This window comes from Phyllopteryx taeniolatus, chromosome 5, assembly GCF_024500385.1.
Source record: "Phyllopteryx taeniolatus isolate TA_2022b chromosome 5, UOR_Ptae_1.2, whole genome shotgun sequence".
Classification (NCBI taxonomy): Eukaryota; Metazoa; Chordata; class Actinopteri; order Syngnathiformes; family Syngnathidae; genus Phyllopteryx; species Phyllopteryx taeniolatus.
In genome coordinates this window covers 15,134,831-15,162,810 of record NC_084506.1, presented here as the reverse complement: position 1 = coordinate 15,162,810, position 27,980 = coordinate 15,134,831, and the positions used below count along the sequence as shown (strand labels likewise).

General features: G+C 40.3%; 2 protein-coding genes across 2 annotated transcripts in view; both read right to left on the bottom strand.

Annotated features, from left to right (window-relative positions):
* Nucleotides 1-142: 142 nt before the first annotated feature.
* On the bottom strand, nt 143-26,659 carry tsg101a (tumor susceptibility 101a). Its single transcript, XM_061772950.1, has 10 exons — nt 26,318-26,659; nt 25,763-25,850; nt 25,271-25,336; nt 23,286-23,449; nt 21,069-21,195; nt 20,888-20,945; nt 20,630-20,724; nt 2,545-2,747; nt 1,138-1,377; nt 143-1,046 (listed from the first exon to the last, which is right to left on the bottom strand). The coding sequence occupies exons 1-10, from the start codon at nt 26,357-26,359 to the stop codon at nt 957-959; spliced, it is 1,173 nt and encodes a 390-aa protein (XP_061628934.1). The 5' UTR covers nt 26,360-26,659; the 3' UTR covers nt 143-956.
* Nucleotides 26,660-26,790: 131 nt separating this feature from the next.
* The window catches only part of zgc:123278 (uncharacterized protein LOC641569 homolog), a 7,483-nt gene continuing 6,293 nt past the window's right edge, over nt 26,791-27,980 (bottom strand). The window contains exon 6 of the mRNA XM_061772952.1: nt 26,791-27,980. This exon is cut by the window's right edge and continues 3,402 nt beyond it. The gene's annotated coding sequence lies outside the window, so the exon portion shown is untranslated.

Here is a 27,980-nt window from a genome sequence, read left to right as displayed (position 1 = left end):
AAAATTATCCATTAATTGTTAATATGCATTTGTTTATCTAAGCCAGCAACATAGTGACAGGTATTATTTAAACTTTTTTTTAATCCATTGCAGTGCATATAAAAGCAGAATTGTTGACATTTACCCCAAATAAAAATTTGAGTTAAGCCATCAAATCAATTTTTTTTAATTATTTGAACAGATTTACATAAATCTACAGATACAAAAGATGAGCCAGGGTTTAATTGGAAACCAAAAATATCAGCAGATATATGATACATTTCAAAGTGCATTTAGTAGAAGGCTAAATTATATGGTGTTGTCATAACTTAACATTTGATTAGTATCTTTTGTACCCTATAACACTCAAAAACTTTTACAAGAAAGGTTTATACAAAGAACGAACTTCTCACCAGAAATCACAAAGTAGACAGCAAAAATGAAAATACCTTGGTAAAAATGTCATCAAGAGAGACTGCACAGGGTAGAAGAGCTACTGTACATGATTTGTTAATGCAGCCAAACAGTCAAACTGGAGGGCTAACCTGAGCAGCTGACATGTACAATGAAAGTGGGCAGAGTCCAAACATGACAATGAAAAACAACAGTTTCATGGATTAAAATATAGCCATAATTAAAAAAGAATATTTCTCAATGTGGTTCAGGCTGCATGCAGCACTAAATCAAGGGTCTTCTTAAGGTTAACCACTTTGGGTATTTATAGCAGAGCTTAACCTTTTCATGATGTAGGGTGTCTCTTAACCACGAGCTCACGACATTTTGTGCTTACTCAACAAACAAGGCAGCCTGGCTAATAGATAGCCACAGCACACATAATGGTGACGTGTGTGCATGTGCTCGGAAAATCTCTGAAGCATTTGGTTTGATGCAGGTCACAAGTAAAGATGGGATACAACACAGGGAGAAGAAAGAGAACCAGAGGGCTTGAAAATATGTCTGCTTTCTGTTAGTGACGCTTAGTAGAGGTCGCTGAGGCCGGCGGTCTTACGGGCTTTCTGCATGAGGGCACGGAGCTGAAACTGCTTTCTGGACAGAAGGCGTACGTGCTGCAACAAAAGAGGAAATTAATCAACACCGATAAGAGATGCCTAACATTGTGGAGTGCGAGTCAGTATTTCTTAGTGTTGAAATGGCCACCTTGAGAAAAACCTCCAGATCTATGACCCCCCTGCGGAGGGCCTCTCCCAGGTAGAAGATGGTGTCCTCAATGGCATTTTCCTCAGCGTACAGATTCAGGATCTGTTTGTACAGGGGAGCCGTCGGCACAATGATATTGTCAATGTCATTGTTCTCCGACTGGTTCTCCATCTTCTCCAGGGCCTCGCTCAGCTCCTCGTCATTGCGCTTTAGCAACTCGATCTTCCTGTCCACATCGCCCTGCCCCAACAATATTTGGATGTCAAGTCAAAACCATGGGCAAGGATAGGACACAATAACAGTACAGTGAACCCCCGTTCATCACAGCAGATAGATTCCAGACCCACCCGCAATAGGTGAAAATCTGCCAGAGACAGGAGACCTTTTCATCATGATATCACACATAGTTACAGTCATCCAGTGGCTAAAGGCTGAGCGTTGTCCGATGGCACCACTAGGAAACTAATCCTTACATGTCATTTGACCAAGGCAGAGCTACTATGAAAAGAGGGTAAATGGCTTGAATGATGATTTCAGCCTTCTTCTCTACCGCCATAATTTGAGAAAAAGAATGTTGTATGAGGACATGCGGTACAAATTAAAATGGTCATTGAAGGACTGGCTAATTGATCGACTTTTCCGTTGCTCTGATTAACTGCTCTTTTAACAGAGAACTCGATAGCCTACTGTGGAGCTGACGTTAGCCATTATGTTTTGCTAAATAGTATCGCGCTGATAGCCTTATTTCAAGGCATCGGGTACTCGTGAACGCTGCTGACAGCAGACACAGACACTTGAGGCAAGCCAAAAAAATAAATAAAATAAATCTGAAATCCAGTAATTCCTATTCACCAGTAGTTGGCGCTTCACTGCCGCAGTTTGACATCGGTGAATCATCATGTGAGTCAGAACGAAAGAAATGTCTTTGTTCACAATTATCTGTCATTGTGTTAATTGAAATTTTATGCATCAAATGCATTAGTGGTATGTGTGCTCGGTATCCTTATCGGTGAGTACTTACTGGTAACCATCTGACAAAAAGTGGTATCGAACATCCAAAATGTTATTCCTGTGAGAAAATGTCTTTCACCAACTCAATGAGGGGGGGTTTGCTTCCCATCCTGTCCCTTTAGAAGACGCTGAAAAAACAGCTGAAAGTGCATCGGCGACTGTGGGTCTCCTTCACGACATCCAGGGGCATGACAGTAAGTATACCGTATAAAAATAATAATAATAATAATAATAATAAATCGCTATAGGCAACAGATATACGCAATGTAGCAGGGATCTCCGCAACAGACAAATAGATTAAACCAAAACAAAATCTGTATAATATAGCGGGAGCGTGAACAATGAACCGCGACAAAGCAGGGGAACACTATATTAATAAAAACAAAAAAACATTACCACTTCCTGGTCCAATCTTGAGATCATGTCCTCAAGTTTCTGATGGCCCTTCTTGAGGTCTTCTTCTGTTCGCTTGAGGGCATCCAACTCAGCCTGAGCCCTGTCCATTTCCTCCTTCATCCTCCAGCGAAGCTTGTCACTAACAGCTGAGATCAGCGACGCACGGATCGTGTCCTCGCCAATGGTGCCATCTCTATTGGAGCCTAGACAAGGTGACACTTGTTTTGAGTCCGTCACTGTTAATCCATACGTGCTCCTGCACCTCCCTTTTTTGATTTGGAGTTCCATTTTCAGCAAACATTTGCCTTAAAAGTCAACACAGTGCGTGATATCAGTGCACCTCACTAGACATTTCAAATTTTTAACTGACAATATTTAGCATTTTTATTGGGCTTTATTTTAGAATGAATGACAGTCGTAAAAGAACATTAAGAAAAGAGAAAAGGAACACATCAGAAGCAACTGAGACACGTGGAGTCCAAGTAGCTTTGTCCAACAAAAATGAATCCAAAACGAATATATACATTTGACTTAACCATTAATTCATTCATTTTCCTTACGGCTTATCCTCACTAGGGTCGCTGGCCTGCTGGAGGCGATCCCAGCTGACTTCGGGCGAGAGGCGGGGTACACCCTGAACTGGTCGCCAGCCAATCGCAGGGCACAGAGGAAAAAAACAACCATTTGCACTGACATTCACACCTACAGGCAAATTAAAGTCTTCAATTAACCTACAATGCATGTTTTTGGGATGTGGGAGGAAACCGAAGTAACCAGAGAAAACCCACGCACGCACGGGGAGAACATGCAAACTCCACACAGCAATTACAGCCGAAAGTCTTATGGGGTATGTCTCTTCCAGCTTTGCACATCTAGATACTGAAACCTTTGCCCATTTTTCTTTGCAAAATAGGTCAAGCTCAGCCAGATTGGATGGAGAGCGTCTGTGGGTAGCAATTTTCAAGTCCTGCCACAGATGCGCAATTTAATTTAGGGCTTGATTTTGATTGGGCCATTCTAACACAGATGGACGACTGGTTAGCACATCTGCCTCACGATTCTGAGGGCCGGAGTTCAAATCCAGGCCCCGCCTTTGCATGTTCTCCCCATTCCTGCGGGTTTTTTCCACCCACATCCCAAAGACATGCAGGGAAGGTTGATTGAAAGATCTAAACTGCCCGTAGGTGTGAATGCGAATGGCTGTTTGTTTCTATGTGCTCTGCGAATGGCTGGCAACCAGTTCAGGGTGTACCCCCCTTCTCGTCCGAAGATAGCTGGGATAGGCTCCAGCACGTCCGTGACCTTAGTGAGGATAAGCGATACAGAAAATGGATCGATGAATGACATTCCAACACATGAATAATATTTAATCATTCCATTGTAGCTCAGGCTTTATGATTAGGGTCATTGTCTTCCTGGAAGATGAATCTCCTTCCCAGTCTCAAGTCTTTTGAACCCTCCAACAGGTTTTCTTCCAGGATTGCCCTGTATTTAGCTCCATTCATCTTCCCATCAACTCTGATCAGCTTCACTGTCCCTGCTCAGCAAATCTGTGGGATCGTGTGCTCAGGGTGATGAGCGGTTAGTTTTCTGCAACACACAGCTCTTTGCATTTAGGCCAAAAAAATTCAAGTTTGGTTTCATTTGACCAAAGCACCTTCTTTCACGTTTGCGGTGTCCCTTACATGGCTTGTGGAAAACTGCAAACGGGACTTCTTATGCTTTTCTTTCAACAATGGCTTTCTTCTTGGCACTCTTCCATAATGGCCAAATTTGTAGAGTGCGCAATGTACATATAGTTGTCCTGTGGACAGATTCTCCCATCTGAGCTGTGGATTTCTGCAGCTCCTCCGGAGTGACCATTTGGCTGATTCTCTTGCTCGCTCTGTCAATTTATGTGAACGGCCATGTCTTGGTAGGTTTGCAGTTGTGCCATATTTTTTCCATTTTTGGATGATGGACAGAACATTGCTCCTTGAGATGTTCAAAGATTGGGATACTTTTTTTAATAACCTAAATGGGTTTTAAACTTCTCCAGAAATGTATTTCTGACTTATCTGGTGAGGTCCTTTGTCTTCACGATGTTGCTGTGCACTCGTGCTCCCTAAAGAACCACTGAGGCATTCAAAGAATAGCTGTATTTATACTGATAGTAAATTACACACAGGTGGACTTAGGGGACTTCTGAAGGCAGTTGACTGCACTGGATACTATTTAGGGCTATCAAAGTAAAGGGGGATGAATACAAATGCACACCACACTTTTCAGATTTATACTTGCTTAAAATGTTGACCAATACATAACATAAAAATATGGGATTCAGGGGTAGTTTTGAATTGGGTAAGGAGCTATTTGGAGAGAAGACAGTTTGTGATGATGGATATAAGTCAGAATGTTTGGACATCGTGTGTGGTGTCCTACAGGGGACAGCGCTGGGACCAATTTTATTTAACATAATAATAATAATGCATTACACTAATACAAAGCATTTCTGGGCACTCAAAGACACTTTACAATTTCATGCTTTATTCATTCACTCCTCAGTCACACCCTGGTGGTTGTAAGCTACTTGTGTAGCCACAGCTGCCCTAGGACAGTCTGACGGAAGCGTGGCTACCATTCTGCACCTACAGCCCCTCTGACCACCACCAACCATCCAACCACATTGATTAGTTTTACACTGATACATTTGCAATGTATCAAAATCTTTGAAATATATCCTTTTTGCTGATGAAACAAACATTCTGATTTCCGGGGATAATTCACAGCCGCTTCTGTCCACATTGATCGTGGAGATTACTACATTTAAAAAAAATGGTTTGATGGGAATATGTTAGCGTTAAACCTAAATTAAACCAAAATCATGACATTTGGAAACTGTAAAAAATCTGAACAGATGAAGATACAGATAGAGGGTGTAAATTTAGAGTATATGAAAACAAATTTCTAGGGGTAATTATTGATGATCGAATTAGCTGGAAACCTCAAAATACATACAAACCAAACAATCTAGAAGCATTTCAGTCTCATCCAAACCAGATTACTTCGTGAATAATAAACCACTTCATATTCTATACAACTCATTAATATTACCATATTTGAATTTCGGTTTGGAGATCTAGGGAAACATAAAAAAAACGCTTTACAACCGTCGGGCATTCTTAAAAAACAAGACATCAGAATAATACATATTTAAACTTTATGAGCACACTAATAAATTTACATTTCTTGATCTGATTGAATTAAAAACTGCCCAAACAATCGACAAAGCTAGAAATAATAGGATATTATAAAATATACAAGCAATATTTACTGAAAGGGAGGGGGATTATAAATTAAGGGGGCATCTAAATGTTAATCTCCGCTACACATGCACATCCAAAAAGAGCTTTTGTATCAGTATTTATGGAGTTAAACTGTGGAATAAGTGGAGAAGCACAGAACAGCCAATATAACAGTTAAAAAAAAAAATCATCATCTTCACAAAGTATACAAATCTAGAACACCCGCTGAAATATGAACATATGCGCATTGACCATCTATATCTATTTATAAAATATATTGTGCATTGAATCTGCATATATATATATATATATATATATATATATATAAATATAAATAAACATAAGGATAAGGAGTAGGACTTGATAAGTTTATACTTCCTCTTACCCCCTTTCAAGTATGTGAACTTTTGTCTGCTCCGACCTTTGTTTTTTGTTTGTTTGTTCCATTTTTTAAATCTTATTTTCATTTTTTGTTGTTTGAAATAAATAGAATCAATAAAATGTTGAAAACCATGTCATTTTTGTTCCACTTCACAATTATGTGCTTTGTCTTGGTCAATCACATAAGAGCTCAACAAAATACATACAAAATGCGACACGGTTTAAGGGGTATTATGGACTTTTTCAAGGCACTGTACATGTCTTCAGAGTCAACCCTACAGCATGTACAGTTCAGTCTTGAATCAGCATAACATTATTTTTTCACCTCCACTACTAAATATAGGAAACCACCAAAAGATGGCAGAGAGTTCACTGGCGTTTCACTACTGCTACCAAACAGCTGATCATAGGTCAGTCTTTGTGGAGAGTTACTGTTACAGCCCCAAATATAGCACATAACTAGAGAGGACTCTCTTTCTTAGTCTCTAGGCCCATACGTTACGTCCTGTTGGCATTTAATGCTCCCAACTTTAGTTACATCAGATGACCTTTTGCTGTCAGTTCAGCATGCCACCAAAGTCAGCTCAGGGTGAGAGGGTTTCAGTAAAAAGGTCATATGGCTGAATTTGCAGTTAACCTCACAGAAAGCTTGAGAAGCTCAATTTCATCTGATTGCCTTCACTATAAATATTTAGATGCTGTACTGGAATATATCAGAGTATGATTGAGTTTTTTCTTTTTTTTTTTTTACTGTACAGTGAAACATCGTCCACTCAGTTGCTATTCACAAATTTATATTTGCAATTTTTTTTCTGTGAACCCTTGTCTCAGCTATTCACGGGAAAATTCCCCAAGTCGCGTTTTGTGTGCTCTTTCTATAAGGCTCTTAGATACCCCAAGATAAGGCTAAAAGTATTAATTGGTTTCAAATAAGTGTAATAAAGTGATACATCTCGGCTGAGAGACGAGCATCTTTGTATGTCGGGTAGAAGCCAAGTTTAACCTGGGTTGTTAGTGGAAGTTTTGGGGAGTCTTCACCTCACGTACAAACCCCAATTCCAATGAAGTTGTAACGTTGTATACAACGTAAACAAAAACATACAACCTTTGCAACCTATATTCAATTGAATACACCACAAATGGGACATTTAAAGTTGAAACTGATAAACTATTGTTTTTTTGCAAATATTCACTCATTTTGAATTTGATGCCTGCAACATGTTCTAAAAAAGCTGGGAGAGGGGCATGTTTACCACTGTGTTACATCACATTTCCTCCCACCAACCGTCAACAAGCATTTGGAAACTGAAGATACTAATTGTCGGAGCTTTGCAGGTGGAATTCTTTCCCATTATTCCTTGATGTACAACCTCAGTTGCTCAACAGTCCGTGGTCTCAGTTATCGTATTTTTCGCTTCATAATGCGCCTCGCATTTTCAATGGGAGACAGGTCTGGACTGCAGACAGGCCAGTCTAGTACCCACACTCTTTTACTACAAAGCCACGCTGTTGTAACATGTGCAGAATGTGGTTTTGCATTTTCTTGCATAAATAAGCAGGGACGTCCTTGAAAAAGACGTTGCTTGGATGGCAGCATATGTTGCTTCAAAACCTGTATTTACCTTTCAGCATTAATGGTGCCTTCAGATGTGCAAGTTACCCATGCCAAGGGCAATAACACACCTCCATACCATCACATATGATGGCTTTTGAACTTTGCGCTGATAATATCAATGTTGTTTATCCTCTGTGCCGAGGACATGAAAACCATGGTTTCCAAAAACAACTGGAAATGTAGACTCATCAGACCGCAGCAAACATTTTCACTTTGCGTCAGTCCCTTCCAGATGAGCTCCGGTCCAGTCATTTCTGGGTGGTGGTGTTATAGTGCTTTCACTTTGCAATTGTACGTTAAGAAATGTTCTTAGACTGTTGGACTATTTGCTCACGCAGTTAAAGTAGCGAACCTTGCCCCATCCTTGTAGTGAACAACTGAGCCTCATCGGGGATGCTCTTTTTATACCCAATCATGACACTCACCTATTTCCAATTCAACTGTGGAACGTGCCAAAGGTGTGCTTTTTTTTAGCATTACTGAACTTTCCCAGTATTTTGTCACCTTTGTGTTGCAGGTATCTAATTCAAAAGGAGAGAATAGTTGCGAAAAAAACAAACAAAAAACGAAAAAACAGCATTCATCAGTTTGAACATTAAATATCTGTCGTGAATTTAATATAGGTTGAAAACGATTTGCAAATCATATTCTGTTTTTATTTACATCTTACACAATGTCCCAACTTAATTGGAATTGGGTTTTATACATACACACTTCCATTGTCTTTATTTTTTTTTTTTTAAATCATTTGCATCTGTTTATTTTTAAGAATAATGTAAGTTGAGTTTGAAATGAGTGTTTTGTGATAGTTTGTGGTTCATTAAGGTTTAAAAAAATTAACACATGCAATTCCAAACAATTACTCATGTCTTTTCGCTATTCACAGCAGAAATCGCTCCATATCCCCTGTAATTTGTGGGGACTTAACTGCATAGTTACATGGACACAAATTCAAAAATCTATAGCTGTGTCAAAAAGTTTGAGTAATGTAAATGGTTGATGGCAGAGTCATGCAGCTGGAGTACATTGTGTTTATTCTGAAGAGACCATACAAAAGGTCCTCAGTTTATGTTCCTAGGGCACCTCCTAATACACTGAAACTAAGTCAGAATTAAAGCAGATATTTACAGTTAAAAGTTTACATACACTATATAAAAAACACATCCTTGGGTTTGGAAAGATAACACGACTGGATAGCCAGAGTTGCCAACCTATAAAAAAAAATCTTCACAAAGATTTCTTCGTTACCGTATTTTCACGACGATAAGGTGCACTTAAAATTCGTAAATTTTCTCCAAAATGGACGGGGGCGCCTTATAATGCGGTGCGCATTATGTGTGCACCGAGTTCCAAAATCTATAAAATGTTGTTGTGTGATGAGCGCTACGCTTGACTGACTGGGAGCATTTCCTGCCGGCACGCTGCTTATCTAGAGGAAGGCGGACGTGACTGAGGAAAGTATGTGGACGTAAAGGGGGAAGGGTGCGCGTGAAGGAGGACGTTAAAGGCACGCGCCCAGTAGGTATATATCGCCGGTCAAGCCAGCCTCCACTCGTAAAGTAACAATCAAGCCAGCCGCCCCTAATTTTGTTCATACTAGACATTACGGTAATAAGTCACCAACTCGCGGCGAAAGCCACCCTCAAAATAAAAGTTTCCCAATAATACGGCCGTCAATGCGCTTCGGTTAAAGAATGCAACCAGCAAGGTTAATTTGAATCTTGAGATGCATTAAAAAATGTAGTTTATTAGTTTTCGGAGAATTTTATTTTGAAATACAATATCAGATCTTCATCAAACCTCTTTTAGTGGAGTCCTTGGTGGTCTGTCACACAGATCTGGACTTGTTTTGCGATACCAATGGGATTGTGTTGGGGTGGCTTTGGCTCAATAGGTAGAAAATGTTCGAATCCCTGCTACGACTGTCTGCATGTTGAAATGTCCTTGGGCAAGATGCCGAACCCTAATTTGCTCCTAGTGGGCCTGGCAGCGCCTTGCATGGCATCAGTCGCCCATTGGTTTATGAATGTGTGTGTGAATGTGAGGCTTTGTAAAGCGCTTCGGGCACTGTGATGATGTAGATAAAGTACTATATAAGTGCAGTGCATTTACCATTTATTTTTCCTAAGATATCAAATAAACTACATTTTCTAATGTATCTCAAGATTCAAATTAACTTTACTGGTTGCATTCCTTAACCGAAGAGCACTGATGTCCGTATTATTGGGAAGCTTTTATTTTGAAGGTGGCTTTCGCTGCAAGTTGGCGACCTATTTCCGTAATGCCTACAATGAACAAAATTAGGGGCGGCTGGCTTTACTGCTAATTTACGAGTGGGGACTGGCTTGACCGCAGTCGAAAACGGCACCTACGAAGACACGCTTACGAAGCACAGTTTAAACTGCAAACTATCCGTTACATGGAGGAACATGGGAATCGAGCAGCCGCGAAATAATTCAAGATCAACGCATCCATGGTTCGCAAGTGGAGGAAGCAGGAAAACGAGCTTCGCCAAGTCAAGTGTGTACCTTCTGTAACTGCCATTTATTGACTTATATTGCACTGTTGCTTTATTTATTCATTTATTTTAAATAAAAACTTTACTTTAGGTAGTGTCTGAAAGAGTGACCTCCTGGTCAATTCCTCTGCTTGGACGTGCCCAACAGGGCGTTAACTTAAAATATTTCCACCTGAGTGATACTCGTTGAGAACATAAACATCATGGTTACAAGACGTGAGACGAACGCACTGATAAAGAAATGAGTGACAGCAGCAGGAAAATCTGGACCGTAGGATACAATTAAATTTTGACAACAAAATTTCAGAAAAAAAAAAAAAAAGGTGCCAGTGCATCTAATGGAACCATGACTAACTTGCTCAAGCAATGACTGTGCATCGCAGCAACTTTCTCAGAGAATGTTCTCCAAAACAGGGCTGAAGAAACCGGATCAGCTCCTCAAAGCTTGAGGCACCTGGTGTTTTTGAACAAGAGTTATCAGGATGCTGATTTGTTTTATTATTTTGGTTATACAGCATTTAATTTATATATTCTTCTGTTTTGTAGTGATTCTTTTTTCACTTAAAATTTGTTTAGTAGAAAAAAGTTAAAAGCCTAAAATAGTTAATTTTGTTATTGTAAATACATTTGTTTTTGTATTTTATATATATTTTTTGGAGCACTATGTAAGAGCAGTGATCTCCAACATGGGGCCTGCAAGCACCGGGTAGCCCCCAAGGACCACACTAATAGCCCGCAGGTCTGGTCTAAAAATAACTCACGACTGATGGGACATACCGGGATTTAATAAGTGTTAATATTTCAGCAATTTTCCATCCATTTTCCGAACCGCTTATCCTCATTAGCATTGCAGGTGTGCCGGCGCCTATCTCAGCTGACAGTACACCCAAAACTGGTCAACAGCCAATCGCAGGTCACAAATAGACAACCTTTCACACTCACATTCACACATACGGACAATTTAGAGTCTTCAATTAACCTACCATACCCCCTTACGATTGCGTGAGCGTGGTCTGCTAATTAGCACAATCCTGCTATTAGCAACAAGATGCCTCCCTTTTCCACTGAAGACTATCACAAACTGCTCAGGAAGATGGTGGTCCTGGAAACGAAAATCCACCGTCTTGAATCATATGTGGATGTAAATGGACAGTCAGGGAATGAAAAGATTCTACCAATGTCTCAAAATGGTGAGCAGAAACGTGCTAACAGACAGCCACCTAGCTCAACAAAGAGGACGGAGGTGGACTGTAAAAACTGTAATGGAACATCCAGCAGTTCTCCCTGGAATTTAATGGGAGCAAAGGCCAAAGACACGGGACAAAATCTAAAACGAAGGACACAACACCAGCAGATTACCGAGGAATCCGGCTGGCCTGCGTTGCGTGGTTTTTTTAACCCCGAGAGAGCGGCCGTGGATGTTCGCTACAGCGAAGGGCAAGAAAAGACGCGAGTCAATACAAAACATTGACATCGGACTTACAATAGATTTGAGCCACTTTTACAAGACCCTAGCCAAGAATGCTCATCCCCCACCACGACTGAAAGGTATGAAACTAAATCATACAAGAAAAAAATGGCAATCCAAACATTAATAGTTGGTGATGGACCTGTCAAGGATGTGAAATGTTTTTGCAGTGAGAAGAACACCAAACTACTGTGTTTTACCAATGACATGGTATCTGATATCTCTAAACAAAATCCTGGAGATCACTAATGACACACATGCAAACACCAAAGGCATGAAAAAGGTGACCAAAAAAAAAATTTTTGGTGGGGTATGGGGGCGATCCCCCGAGCCCCCGCTGAGATTCTTTTTAAATTTTAACATAAATTAAGCAATCTGGAAGACAAAAGCGTACAATAGGGCAAAAAAAAAAAAAAAAAATTCTTATTTAACTTATTTATACCACTCAAGTACATGTTGATGTACAAATTTAAGATGAAAATTAAATGTGCCTCATTTATTTTGCTTTTTTGTTCTGGCCTCCAACTTGAGCCAGGCACTCTACCTCCACCTGATGCCAGCTTCAACCTGTGTCACATGAATAGTTTCCTCCTCTTTAAGCACTCTTCTTCTTCTTTTCCTTTCGGCTTGTCCCGTTAGGGGTCGCCACAGCGCATCATCCTTTTCCATGTAAGCCTATCTCCTGCATCCTCCTCTCGAAGACCAACTGCCATCATGTCTTCCCTCACGACATCCATCAACCTTCTCTTTGGTCTTCCTCTAGCTCTTTTGCCTGGCAGCTCCATCCTCATCATCCTTCTACCAATATACTCACTATTTCTCCTCTGGACGTGTCCACACCATTTAAGTCTGCTCTCTCTAACTTTGTCTCCAAAACATCGAACCTTGGCTGTCTCTCTGATGAGCTCATTTCTTATTTTATCCAACCTGGTCACTCCAAGAGCGAACCTCAACATCTTCATTTCCGCCAACTCCAGCTCTGCTTCCTGTTGTCTCTTCAGTGCCACTGTCTCTAATCCGTACATCATGGGTGGCCTCACCACTGTTTTATAAACTTTGCGCTTCATCCTAGCAGAGACTCTTCTGTCACACAACACACCTGACACCTTCCTCCACCCATTCCAACCTGCTTGGACCCGTTTCTTCACTTCCTGACCACACTCACCATTGCTCTGGACGGTTGACCCCAAGTATTTAAAGTCCTCCACCCTTGCTATCTCTTCTCCCTGTAGCCTCACTCTTCCCCCACCACCCCTCTCATTCATGCACATATATTCTGTTTTACTTCGGCTAATCTTCATTCCTCTTATTTCCAGTGCATGCCTTCATCGTTCTAACTGTTCCTCCAACTGCTCCCTGCTTTCACTGCAGATCACAATGTCATCTACAAACATAATGGTCCATGGGGATTCCAGTCTAACCTCATCTGCTAGCCTATCCATCACCACTGCAAAAAGGAAGGGGCTCAGGGCTGATCACTGATGCAGTCCCACGTCCACCTTAAATTCGTCTGTCACACCTACAGCACACCTCACCGCTGTTCTGCTGCCCTCGTACAGGTCCTGTATTATTCTAACATACTTCTCTGCCACTCCAGACTTCCACATGCAGTACCACAGTTCCTCTCAGGGTACTCTGTCATAGGCTTTCTCTAGATCTGCAGACACAATGTAGCTCCTTCTGACCTTCTCTGTACTTTTCCATCAACACCCTCAAGGCAAATAATGCATCTGTGGTACTCTTTCTAGGCATGAAACCATACTGTTGCTCGCAAATACTCACTTCTGTCCTGAGTCTAGCCTCCACTACTCTTTCCCATAACTTCATTGTGTGGCTCATCAACTTTATTCATCTATAGTTGCCACAGCTCTGCACATCACCTTTGTTCTTAAAAATGGGCACCAGTACACTTTTCCTCCATTGCTCAGGCATCTTCTCACACACTAGAATTCTATTGAACAAGCTGGTCAAAAACTCCACAGCCACCTCTCCTAGATGCTTCCATACCTCCACAGGAATGTCATCAGGACCAACTGCCTTTCCATTTTTCATTCTCTTTAATGCCGTTCTAACTTCCCCCTTACTAATCATTGCCACTTCCTGGTCCACCACACTTGCCTCTTCTACTCTCCCTTCTCTCTCATTTTCCTCATTCATCAACTCCTCGAAGTATTCTTTCCATCTAGCTAGCACACTGCTGGCACCAGTCAACATATTTCCATCTCTATCCTTAATCACCCTAACCTGCTGCACATCCTTCCCATCTCTATCCCTCTGTCTGGCCAGCCTGTATAGATCATTTTCTCCTTCTTTAGTGTCCAACCTGCCATACATGTCATCCTATGCCTCTTGTTTGGCCTTTGCCACCTCTACCTTTGCCCTGTCGCATCTCAATCTATTCCTTTCGCCTCTCCTCGGTCCTCTCAGTGTCCCACTTCTTCTAAGCTAACCTTTTTCCTTGTATGATTTCCTGTACCGTGAGGTCCACCACCAAGTCTCCTTCTCTCCTTTCCTGCCAGAAGATACACCAAGTGCTCTCCTGCCTGCCTCTCTGATCACCTTGGCTGCAGTGGTCCAGTCTTCTGGAAGCTCCTCCCGCCCACCGAGAGGCTGTCTCACCTCTTCCCAAAAAGCTGCACAACACTCGTCCTGTCTCAGCTTCCACCACATGGTTCTCTGCTCTGCCTTTGTCTTCCTAATTTTCCTCCCCACCACCAGAGTCATTTTACACACCACCATACTATGCTGTGTAGCCACACTCTCCCCTACCACTACCTTACAGTTGGTAACCTCCTTCAGATTACATCGTCTGCACAAGATGTAATCCACCTGTGTGCTTCTACCTCCGCTCTTGTAGGTCACCCTATGTTCGTGCCTCTTCTGGAAAAAAGTCTTCACTACAGCCATTTGCATCCTTGTTGCAAAGTCTACCACCATCTGTCCCTCCAAGTTCCTTTCCTGGATGACGGCCGTACTTATCCATCACTTCTTCATCACCCCTATTACTTTCACCAACAAGTCCATTACAATCTGCACCAATTACGACTCTCTCTCTGTCTGGGATGCTCAGAACTACTTCGTCTAGCTTCTTCCAGAATTTATCTTTCACCTCTAGGTCACATCCTACCTGTGGGGCATAGCCACTAATCACATTAGACATAACACCATCAATTTCAAATTTCAGCCTCATCACTCGATCTGATACTCTTTTCACCTCCAAGACATTCTTTGCCAACTCTTCTTTTAAAATAACCCCGACTCCATTTCTCTTCCCATCTACACCATGGTAAAATAATTTAAACTTGTCCCTAAACTTCTAGCCTTACTGCCTTTCCACCTGGTCTCCTGGACACACAATATATCAACCTTTCTCCTAATCATCATGTCAACCAACTCCAGAGATTTTCCTGTCATAGTCCCCACATTCAGTTCTCGGCTCTGTGTTTTCCTCTTCTCTTTCTGCCGAAGAACCCGCTTTCCACCTCTTCTTCTTCTTTGTCTTCGACCCACAGTAGCTGAATTTCCAACGGCGCCCCGCAGGTTGACGGCACCGGTGGCGTACGTTGTTAACCCGGGCCACGACCGATCCGCTATGGAATTCTTTGGATGAACGCTCATATTTGTTTGGCAAGGTTTTAAGCCGGACGCCCTTCCTGACGCAACCCTCTGCATTTATCCGGGCTTGGGACCGGCCTGCAGTTTGCACTGACTTGTGCCCCCCATAGGGCTGCATTCTCCTCTTTAAGCACTCTAATTCTGGAAAGAATTGATGAAAAACATTGTCTGTTTCATTTGATTTTTCACTTTTACCAACTTCAAAGGCTAATCCCAAATGCATCCTCCAGGAAAATATTAAGTACAATATTTTTCTGTTTTTATTGGCCATTTCTGAATTTGAAGTTAGTTCATTCTGTGTTGTGACATAATCCTTAAGAGCGCTCCGTCGCTGAATGCATTTAACATTAACATTGGTAAACTAATTAGATAATTGTAGCCTTGTTTCCTATTTAATACAAAATGTAACACTGAATCAACTCGTCGCCGATGTTATGTATGCTTTGCGGTTCCATTTGGGACCAGAACCAGGGCAACAAATACCACACTGGCTGATCTGATGAGCAAAAATGTTGCTTAAATGTAAGAGTAGCAATAGAGGATGTCAGCTCCAGAGGTGGGTAGAGTAGCCAAACCTTGTCCATAAGTAAGAGTACTGTTACTTGAAAATAATGTGACTCAAGTAAAAGTAAATAGTAGTCCTCCAAAAAATTACTTGAGTAACAGTAAAAAGTACACAGTGAAATTACTCAAGTACTGAGTAAATAGTGAGTAACTTCTGATTTCTTTTACCACAGCATGAACATCAATTTAAAAAAAAAATATATATATATATAAAATGTGAATATACAAATTATGATGTTGCTGTGTGTGTGCATGCAATCAAAACTACAAAACCTGCAATTTACTGAACGATGTTTTCTTAAATTATAAGTGAGCTGAAATATCCACGTTTGGGCAGACGGTGACAGACAAATGCTACAATACATGAAAGCTGTTTTTTTTCTTTGTCTAAATGTAAACAAAAGTAGCGCGCTGTTGCCTTTATGGTAACGACGACCTTCCCAACATTGCCGGGACGTACGCACGACGATCAGCGGGGCAGGCATATCTAGTGTGAATACTTATGTCCGAGAAGCCCAATGGAAGACGTTGTGTGAGGTCATTCATGACTTTCTTGTGTCGTTTGATTTGTGAACTAGACTTAAATGTCACTAGCCCTTAAATTGGATTGACAGCGCCCGATGTGGAAGTCGGAGTCTCGCGCACTAAATAGTTGATAAATAAGCAATTAAATGATAAAAGTAGCAAGTGACATTAAGATCATTGTAACAGAGTATAAGTACCGTGACTTATCAACAGCAGAAGCGGCGTAAGTTTTTTTCTGGTCTCGTCAACTCCTGTGACTTCGAGCGCACAGGCGGAACCTCAAGCCGAACATTAGTCCGCCCCAGAGTAATATTCACAATTACATCTGTGTGTGGATGGTGGATGTGTGGAATGGATCAAGCTGCCAGCGTTCAAGGAGTACAAAACAGCCTATGACGTCAGCGACGGCGTCGACCCTCATCGGATATATACAATTTACGTACATGGCCTATTTTGAGTTCAAAACAGCAAATTTTGCCGAAAGGCGACTGATTTGCATGTTTGTAATGAGCACCCAAGTGTGAAATCTGTCATTATACACAGAGGGGCCCTGGATGTTATCAAGCAGCAATCAGAGGTATGGAAGAGAGATTTAATTGATCTAACAAAGATGCAATGTTTGGATGCTGAGGTTTTCATACGTGGACCTCTCCCAATGGTACGATTTGGTGATGAACGTTTCAGTAGGCTCAGTCAAATAAATAAGTGGCTCAAAAAAGTGTGGACTGCCCTATCCTAGAGTTTCATTCACAATTTTTGCATTTTTTTGGGGGGAACGCAGACATCTTTACAAGGCAGACGGTTTCTGTCTAAATAGACAAGGGGTTAAGTTATTGGCTGCCAACATTTTTTTTTCATAATGGGAGACTAACATTCATGTTGACAATAAAATGGGGGAAAAAAAAATAAAAAAATCTAAAGAACTCTGCTATACTGGACACATTTTACCTCTCTCAACATAAGAGTCCAACCCACACTCGACATCACATCTTAGACCTGGGCATCTCTAAGGATGTTGAAATTCTATCAGTTGACATTAAGGACATGGCTATTTCTGACCATTTTTGTTTATTCTTTGAATTACAGATTCTCCCCAAAAGTTCAGACAACCTCTATGTCTATTAAGAAAAGGTACATAAATGAGAGTACCGCAACTAAGTTTATGGAGACCATAGCTGTGCCAGAAACTGAATGCTGAGACAGTTGATGATCTTTTGGATAATTTTACTTAGAAAATCTCAAATGTCAGGAATGCTGTCGCTCCTATTAAAACTAAGACAATCTTGAGGCCTCTGAGAACAGGGGGAGGAGCACAATGATGGTAAAGACCTCTCAATCAAAATGTAGGAAAGCAGAACGTAAGTGGAGAAAAACTAAACTCCAAATTGACAATGACCTCTACCGGCAAAGCCTTTGTAATTTCAACCAAGAGTTAGTCAGGGCTAGACAGCGACACTTTTCAGCACAAATCATCAAAATGATAAAATGATAGTACATCTGAAGCCACCCAGGAAAAACTCTACCGTGTCAGAATTTGATACAGTTGACCAAAAAACTTTACAGAAAACGGTTCAGCAACCGAAACCATCAACGAGCTGTCTTGACTCAATACCATCTGACTTTTTCAAAGCTATTGCGAAGTCTGTGCTAGTTGATTTGCAGCAAATAATCAATTGCTCACTTCAGTTTCCTAAAGCTCAATGTAGCTGCCATTAAACCTTTTATTTAAAAAAAAAAAAAAAACGCTGGACGCTTCCATGTTAGCAAGCTATAACCAATCTCAAGTCTCCCTTTCATTGCCAAGATTGTTGAGACAAATATTTTTAAACAACTCAGCAATATCTTGAACTGAACTGGACTTCTTGACAAATTACAAATCAGGTTTCTGAACTCATCACAGTACAGAATCTGCTCTTATTAAAGTGCTAAATGATATAAGGTTGAATACTGAAAGGTGTCAATTCTGGTCTTGTTGGATCTCAGTGGGGCTGAACAGGTTGGAAACGTGGGGAGGGCTAAATGGAACAGTCCTTAAATGGTTCAGGTCCTACCTGGAGGAAATTAGTTATTTTGTAACCATTGGAAGTGTTCAATCTCATCAAAACGTAATGACCTCTGGGGTCCCTCAAGGGTCAGTTCTTGGACCCCTCCTGTTCAGCCTGTATATGCTACCCTTGGGTCAAATTCTTCATAACTTTAATTTTTTCTATCATAGCTATGCAGATGACACACAGTTATATCTAGCAGTGTCTCCAGATGACTACAGTTCAATTGAGGTGTTGTGTCACCGTCTAAAACGGATATCTGGATAAGACAAAATTTTCTTTAATTAAACCACAACAAAATTGAGAATTGTTTTTGGCAATCAAGAAAAGAGGATTGCTGTTAGTAAATATCTGGAGTGACTCTCTTTAAAAACCAAAGACCAAGTCCAAAACCTTGGTGTACTGATAGATTCCGACGTGACTTTCAACAGTCATATCAAATCAATTACTAAAACTGACTTCTACCATTTGAAGAACATATCCAGAGTGAAGGCTTGCATGTGCCAAGCAGACCAGGAGAAGCTCATCCATGCTTTTATCTCAAGTAGACTTGACTATTGTAATGGTCTTCTGACTGGACTCCCCCAAAAGAACATTAAACAGCTGCAGCTCATTCAAAATACTGCAGCTCAGGTTCTGACCAAAACAAAGAAGTCAGAGCATATTACTGCAATTCTAAAGTCTTTACAATGGCTCCCAGTCAGTTTTAGAATAGATTTTAAAGTTCTGCTACTGGTCTATAAATCACTAAATGGTTTAGGTCCTGAATACATGAAAGAAATGCTAATGGAATATAAACCCAGTAGGGCTCTGAGATCGACAGACTCAGGTGCAATAGTGGAGCACAGAATCCAAAGCAAATATGGTGAAGCAGCATTTAGCTATTATGCTGCACACAAATGGAATAAGTTGCCAACAGAAGTGACGTCAGCCCCAAGTGTGAATGGTTTTAAGTCCAGGTTAAACACTCTTCTTTATTCTCATGCTTTTTAGAGCATTTCCACTTTTAAATGATATTTCTTGCACTGTACGCTGTTTTAATTAACTCATTTTTTCCCCTTAGTTTTAAATGTTTATACGCTGTTTTTTCTTCTCTTTTTTTTAAAAAAATGCTTTTAATCATGTAAAGCACATTGAGTTACCTTGTGTATGAAATGCACTATATAAATAAATTTGCTTTGCTTTGCTTACCATGCATGCTTTTGGAATGTGGGAGGAAACCAGAGTACCCGGCGAAAACTCCACACAGGTGAGGACGGGTTTGAAGAACTGTGAGGCAGATGTGCTAACAAGTCATCCACCGTGTCGCCCGTGCTCATATTTTATTTACTTACTTAATGTGCTTATTTATTTATTTAAACTTGACATGTAACATGTTTATTCATGTCCCAAATATTCTATATTTGGTGTAAATATAAAATCAAGTTTTTATTTACCCACATTTTTCAAAATAGATTTTAGAGCTGTAATTTAAATAGTGCTATTTTTGCTCAAGGTTATCGTACTCTGAATTTAATACCGTCCAATGCCTAAATCAGACTATACTTTTACTGTTTGTTGCGGATTAGGATTACCACATTTACTTGTATTTGCTAAATGCCAGAATAATGAGAGGAGGATTCTTTGACAATTTTTCATTACTTTCTTCAGTGAAGTGTTTGCCCCATTCCTGATTTCTTAATTTTTTGCATGTTTGTCACACTTAAAAATTTCCCATCATCAAACAAATTTAGATATTAGTCAAAGACAACACAAGTAAACACAAAATGCAGTTTTTAAATGAAGGGTTTTATTATTATTAAGGGAGGAAAAAATCCAAACCTCCATGGCCCTGGGTAAAAAAGTGAGTTCTCTTATTATTCTGGCATTTAGCAAATAGTCATTACGTCAATGGACGGCGTCTGTAACCTTAAAACGTGCATTTTAGTAGAGTCACTAACAGAGTACCCTCGGTACTTTCAAGCATTGCAACACCATTGTCACACCAAAATATTGAGGCTGAGGTCAGTTTGTTGTATTTGACAATTATAATCGTGTGTCAAGATGGGAGATGTTAGACGTAACACATACCCACTGTGGACACGGGACTCTGGGTGGGGTAGTGTGTTGGACCAGAAGTAGCTGGGTAAGAGTTTCCACCTGGATACTGGTAACCTGGATAGCCTCTGCAAAGGAAATACAACTAAAATGTAATCACTATATTCAGACATTTTGTACTTTTGGATGCAACATACAAGACTGAAGGTGTGAAGTAATAAAATTGCTTTGGTGGCAGAGCACATTTGTCAAACAAAACTAGCGTAGTCACATGATTGTGAAACATCTTACCCTGCATTAGGACTTGGCCCATAAGGTGAAACTGCAGGCATGGCAGGTACGTAAGAAGCTGACGCAAGAGGAAGAGTACACACAATCACATCATCTACTTCTCCATGGTGGTCTGCTATGGGGAATGAGCTCCACCTGGTGTTAAACTGGGTGATTCCGAGACAAAAAAACCACCACTTACCATTAGGAGGTCCAGCAGCTTGGAAAGCTTGGTAAGGGGCTTGTGTGGTAGGGCGAGAAAACACTGGCGGCTCCTCTCCGAAAACCACAATCATCACCTGAATGAGACCATAGAGTTCTGACTGAGGCTGGAAAACAAAGAAAAACAATCTCACATTTTGCAGAATTTAATAACAACAACAACCAACCCAATAGTAACATCAAGTCAATAAACAGGGTCTCTGCAGGTAGAATGAATCCAATTTAACGCTTATTAAGACCACAAATTTAAGATTTAAACGGTGATTAAATGTCTTGATTTTAGACAATCAAAAATATTTTTTGGAGGCTCCTGAGGAGCTCCTGGCTGCATGACATTTATAACTCAATTTAAAACACACAAGTTTACTTCCTTAGTTGGACTATTTCAAATGACAAATGTCTATATTGTCCTGTGTGAAGGCAACACTGCTTATCTAAACCATCATTAAAAAGATGTTTCTATTACACGTATCCAGTTAATGTGTATTTACACAACCAATTACTCTATCTCAGTTCTTTGTGTGTATCAAACTACAGCCAAAGACTGTACTGCCTACTTTGTGTAATTTTGCTTAATGGAGTAAGACTACCACTGGCAGGTCAAAGTTATAGAAATAGTTTCCGTATTAATACAGATTTCTGTGCAAGAGATTTGTGGAAACGTGTTATTCGGAACAACATGGTTTGTCTGGTGTTGTGCTAAACTGGACTATAAAATAACATGGATTATCATTAGGCAATTTGTAATGCAATTCATAATGTATTTTTTCTACAGTTTTATTACAAATGTATCATTTTCAAATTAAATACAATTATAAACCTTGGAGGGTATAGAAAAGGTGTTGGAAATTTGTGACTTTTCTCATTAAAAAAGGCATTTGGAATAATAGTTGTAAAGCTAAGCAAAGCAAATTTATATAGCACATTTCATACACAAGGTAACCCAATGTGCTTTACATGATTAAAAGCATTTAAAAACAAAGAAAAAACAGCTTATAAAGATTTAAAACAGAGAAAAAAAACTATATACAATTAAAACAGCGTACAGTGCAAGAAATATCATTTAAAAGTGGAAATGCTCTAAAAAGCATGGGGGGAAAAAAAGAAGAGTTTATAACCTGAACTTAAAAACATGCACACTTGGGGCTGACGTCACTTCTGTTTACAACTTATTCCATTTGTGCCCAGCATAATAGCTAAATGCTGCTTCACCATGTTTGCTTTGGACTCTGTGCTCCCTTTAGTGATTTATAGACCAGTAGCAGAACTTTAAAATATATTCTAAAGCTGACTGTAAGCCAGTGTAAAGACTTTAGAATTGGAATAATATGCTCTGACCTCTTTGTTCTGGTCAGAATCCGAGCGGCAGCATTCTAAATGAGCTGCAGCTGTTTAATGCTCTTTTTAGGGAGTCCAGTCAGAAGACCATTACAATAGTCAAGTCTACTGGAGATAAACGCATGGATGAGCTTCTCCTGGTCTGTTTGACACATGCAAGCCATCGCTCTGGATAGGTTCTTCAGCTGGTAGAAGGCAGTTTTAGTAATTGATTTGATATGACTGTTGAAAGTCAGGTTGGAATCTATCGGAACAAGGTTTCGTGCTTGGTCTTTGATTTTTAAAGAGAGTAACTCCAGGTATTTACCAACAGCAATCCTCTTTCCGTTATTGCCAAAAACAATTCTCAGTTTTGTTGTGGTTTAATTGAAGAAAATTTTGACTCATATTTATCCGTTTTAGACAGGGACTCAACACCTCAATTGAACTGTAGTCATCTGGAGACACTGCTAGCTATAACTGTCACCTGCATAGCTATGATAGTCAAAATTAAAGTTCTGAAGAATTTCACCCAAGGGTAGCATATACAGGCTGAACAGGAGGGGTCCAAGAACTGACCCTTGAGGGACCCCATAGGTCATTGTAGACATTGTTGTATGCATTAAATTTCGTAGAAATCAGGTACATATGTCAAGTGAGCGCCAAAGAATTTGTTTTATTTCAATTGTAGGCATTTACGGCTATTGAAAACATTCACAAGTTGTTCAATATAGTGGGTAAGGAAAGTATTTAGACCGCCTTAAATTGTTCACTCTTTGTTATATTGCAGCTATTTGCTAAAATCTTTTAAGTTCATTTTTTTGAATGTACACACAGCACAACAAAAGTGTAGTGTGGCCTCTATTGCTAACAGACTTACATGCTTCCACTCATGTAGATAGGGTAGGTAGATTTTTCCATTGGCATCGATATGTTTACCAGTTTTGATCATCATGGTGTTGGTAGGTTTAACAAAACAAATTGGTGGGTTAAACGGGTACGTGTCCAGCAACCAAAGACACACTGGGATGTTGTAGACGTTGCCTAGGAGGAAACACACATTACCAAGTGCAGGCATATCTACCATCTCCCTCAAATGATAAACATAAAGCCACTTTTCTCATTTATAACATGCAGTGCACCAGTATGAAGTTTACAAATGTTTAAGTAGCAACGTGACAAGTGGTAGCCATCTTCGTGGAATTTTCTAAAAAAGACATGGAATGAGCACTTCAAACACATCTGAAGTCCTCCATAACAATGTAGGGGGCGAAAAAATAATTTATTACTAACAAACATGAGCTGTTCTACGGTCCACACTGCTCTTCCCACAAATAAAGTTCCATTTGTGCTATTTAAATCAGGTTTTAAGGAAAGTTGACGTCGTTTAAAACCTCACGGTAATTTTAATGCGTCGACTTGGAGAATCCCTCATAATTTTGGCTCCTACGAGCTTATTGGTTGATATTTTCAACTGAAACGAGTCAGCCAATGGGAGAACGGGTAGTAGACGAAACGAGAGGTTCGAGCAGATATGTTGAGAAATAATGAAGCTATACTGTTTAACTGCAATTTGAAGGTGTTTTTTCACCAGATTTTCCAATCGGCAATATCACACCAAAACATTCCCTAAAAAGGCCATTTTTTTCCCCAAAACAACAACACTCAATTTCTCCGGAACCCATCACTGATATTCAAAATTCTTCGTGCGTTGGACACAGGTTGAAGTGGCCATTCCAACCAGACTCAGCATATTGACACAGTGTCAGTTTTAGGATATCTTGGCTAGTTTAAGTGACTGGGAGCATATGATAATCTTCAAATTACTTAACAGAATAATTAATCAAACAACCCCAATTCCAATGAAGTTGCGACCGTGTTAAACAAATAAAAACAAAATACAATGATTTGCAAATCATGTTCAACCTACATTTAATTGAAGACACTACAAAGACAAGATATTTAATGTTCAAACTGCTAAACTATTGTTTTTAGCAAATAATCATTAACTTAGAATTTTTGGGCTGCAATTTATCAACAACACTCAGAAACGCCGCCAGCTTCTCTGGGCCTGAAGTTATCTAAGATGGACTGATGAAAAGTGGAAAAGTGTTCTGTGGTCAGACGAGTCCACATTTCAAATTGTGGACGTTGTGTGCTCCGGGGCCAAAGAGGAAAAGAACCATCTGGACTGTTATGGACACAAAGTTCAAAAACCAGCATCTGTGATGGTATGGGGCTGTGGTAGTGCCAATGGTATGGGTAACTTACACATCTGTGAAGGCACCATTAATGCTGAAAGGTACATACAGGTTTTGGAGAAACATATGCTGCCATCCGAGGAACGTCTTTTCATGGACGCCCCTGCTTATTTCAGCAAGACAATGCCAAACCACATTCTGCACGTGTTACAACAGCGTGGCTTCGTAGTAAAAGAGTGTGGGTACTAGACTGGCCTGTCTGCAGTCCAGACCTGTCTCCCATTGACAATGTGTGGCGCATTATGAAGCGTAAAATACGACAACGGAGAGCCCGGACTGTTGAACAGCTGAAGGTGTACATCAAGCAAGAATGGGAAAGAATTCCACCTACAAAGCTTCAACAATTAGTGTCCTCAGTTCCCAAACGTTTATTGGATGTTGCAGCCATAAAATTCTAAGTCAATGATTATTTGCTAAAAACAAAGTTTATCAGTTTCAACATTAAATATCTTTTCATTGTAGTGTAGTCAATTAAATATAGGTCGAACATCATTTGCAAATCATTGTATTCTGTTTTTATTTATGTTTAACACAATGTCCCAACTTCATTGGAATTAGGGTTGTATTTTCAACACTGATGTTCAAAACCAAAAATAATATTTACCTCTGTAGCTTACAGGGACTGTTCCTGTTAAACTCATCAGCTCCCTTGTAGAGCCATCGTTGAACACTGAAATGCAAGTACAGCCAATGAGGAAAGATAAATTCATCAGACAAGTCACCCAAGAATGAAGCTGAACCGCTAAAAGTGAACATCACTCAGGTCGTACAATTTATACTTTGGACTTTCACAGGGGTCAATTTCCTTTCACATTTGTATGACAATTCCAAAATTAATGCAGAAAGAAGGGCCCGGAGAAAACCCATGCAGGCACGGGGAGAACATGCAAACTCCACACAGGCGGGACCGAGGATTGAACCCCAGTCCTCAGAACTGTGAGGCAGACGCTCTAAACAGTCATTCACTGTGCCGCCCATCTGGAAACATTGTTCCGAAATTCAGACAACATAGGACATCGGAGACTGTCACGGAACAGATTGTGTTCAACCCAAGGGGTTCCACTGAAATTAAGAATTGATAAGAAAATTGGATTACCATAGCCATCCATTACGGGCTTCAAGTCTTTGTACTGAGAGATGACATTAGTGATTTCACGAACAGTCAGGTCCCTGTATTTGTATTGCTGGAATATGACAACACAGGAGAGCAGTGATGACATAGAATGTATTCTCGTATTTTAATAACAATAGAAACGCCTCCACCATGGAAGAAAGGGTTGACACGTTACTCATTTTGGTATCATCTGTACTACCTACAGCGTTTAATCTTTGCTTAACAAAAGCTAGGCATGTTTTGCATGTAAAAGACGCTGGAAGTGTAGCGTAGCCTTTCACCAACTGCACACTAGTTCCGTACACCGTGGCTTAGGGAGAACATGCCTAACAGGAACTAAGAACATTATTTTAATGTGTTAAATGGTCATGTTAAATAATCTTAACACATCGGAAAATTTATACTTTTGTTAAACATGGAATGTACAATACCAGGAAATGATAAAACTACTGTACTGTTTTGTTACGTTTCGGTAATGTTAGCTAACAAGTTACGATATACTCAGCAAGCGCCTTTACATGTTATTTGCAGGTTTACCTTCAGCATTTTCTTTAGGGCGCCTTCGTTGACAACAGCCATTATTTCCAGGTTAGGGTATCTTTCAAGAGAAAAGAAGTAAATATGAGACTAGCTGGAAGAACGCTAACACAAACTAAATCTCGCTAGCAAATCTGCTGCAAATGGTAGGCTAATGTTAGCAAGCGTCGTGCCGGATTGAACGAAGAAAATGTTGGTTATTTGTAATAAAACGTCCAGTTGAATAGTGTTAAAGTTAGTCTTGTTGTCTCAAATCGAAGCAGTACATTGACGACTAATGGTAAACTGACTGTTTGGAACAAACAACAAAACACTCAAAGCATCCTAGACTGTTTCTGTTTGGTTAATGGTACTCCCACATACTTTCTAGGCAGAACACGCCCTGCTCCAATATTACTGGCTTTAGGACACGCACCGCTGCACTATGATTGGCTCTTGTATCCCTGTGGAACACGCCCTACTGCTCCCAGATGGGAAAAGATGTGGCGGCTTCAATGATTCCCATTAACCCTAACCCACCCCAATCCTAACCTGAACCCATCCTAAACCACAATAAACCCAAACGCTAGGCCCAAACCTAACCATAACAAACTTCTTTGTTTTTATTTCATACAAATGTGATGCATGTTTGGGATGGTCATCTCGTTACAGCGGCGTAGCCTGCCCTTCCTGCGACGCAAAAGCCAATCATGTTGCAGAAGGGCGTGTCATGCCTAGAAACTTTGTGGGAATCCTAATAACGCGTCTGAATTTCCGGTAATACACCTGACATTTTCCGGGTACCCTTTGACGTCATCCATCCATCCATTTACTTTACCGCTTATCCTCACTGGGGTCGCGGGGTGCTGGAGCCTATTCCAGCTATATTCGGGCAGGAGGTGGGGTACACCCTGAACCGGTCGCCAGCCAATCGCAGGTCACATAGAAACAAACAACAATTCGCACTCACATTCACACCTACGGGCAATGTAGAGTCTTCAATCAACCGACCACGCATGTTTTTGGGATGTGGAAGGAAACCGGAGTGCCCGGAGAAAACCCACCCAGGCACGGGGAGAACATGCAAACTCCACACAGGCGGGGCCGGAATTTGAACCCCTGTCCTCAGAATTGTGAGGTAGATGTGCTAACCAGTCGTCCACGGCCCTTTGACGTCAGTCGTCACTAAAACTTTATTACCAACAACAAAATGATACAGCAGATATTAGAAGACAACAGAAATAAGCTAAACAGGAACAATACATTTGAATAATTACATATTTAACTCTTGTTTTAAGATTATAGTGAGATTTTAGTGTAGCATTTGTTTTCATTTTTAAGTTTAATGATTGACATTTTCCTCTTTGCTCACAAAATTGGCTTTTGTATTGAATACCCATTATACAACAACAGCAGCCACATCAACAAAAAACAAAATATGGTCCTAAATTCTGACTACAGTGAACCCACTTAATGAATTGCATTGCAATTGAACTGTGAGTCAGACGCTCTAACCAGTCATCCACAGTGCCGCCTCCACAATAACACAGTTAAGAGAAATGGGAATAAAACCATAGTAAAAAAAAATAATAAATGTACTTCATCCTGGGAAAGAAGAAAGTATACAAGCCAAAAAAAAGTAAAAGAAAAGCAAAACAAAAAACGTATACATCCACAGGTGAGA

Bases quoted from the DNA above. Each gene is read 5' to 3' on its own strand.
- tsg101a (XM_061772950.1), bottom strand. From the start codon at position 26,359: ATGGCTGTTGTCAACGAAGGCGCCCTAAAGAAAATGCTGAAG. The intron at 25,851-26,317 runs GTAAACCTGCAA...GTCATATTCCAG, and splicing joins CCCTAAAGAAAATGCTGAAG to CAATACAAATACAGGGACCT. The intron at 20,725-20,887 runs GTAAGATGTTTC...TTTCCTTTGCAG, and splicing joins GGGCCAAGTCCTAATGCAGG to AGGCTATCCAGGTTACCAGT.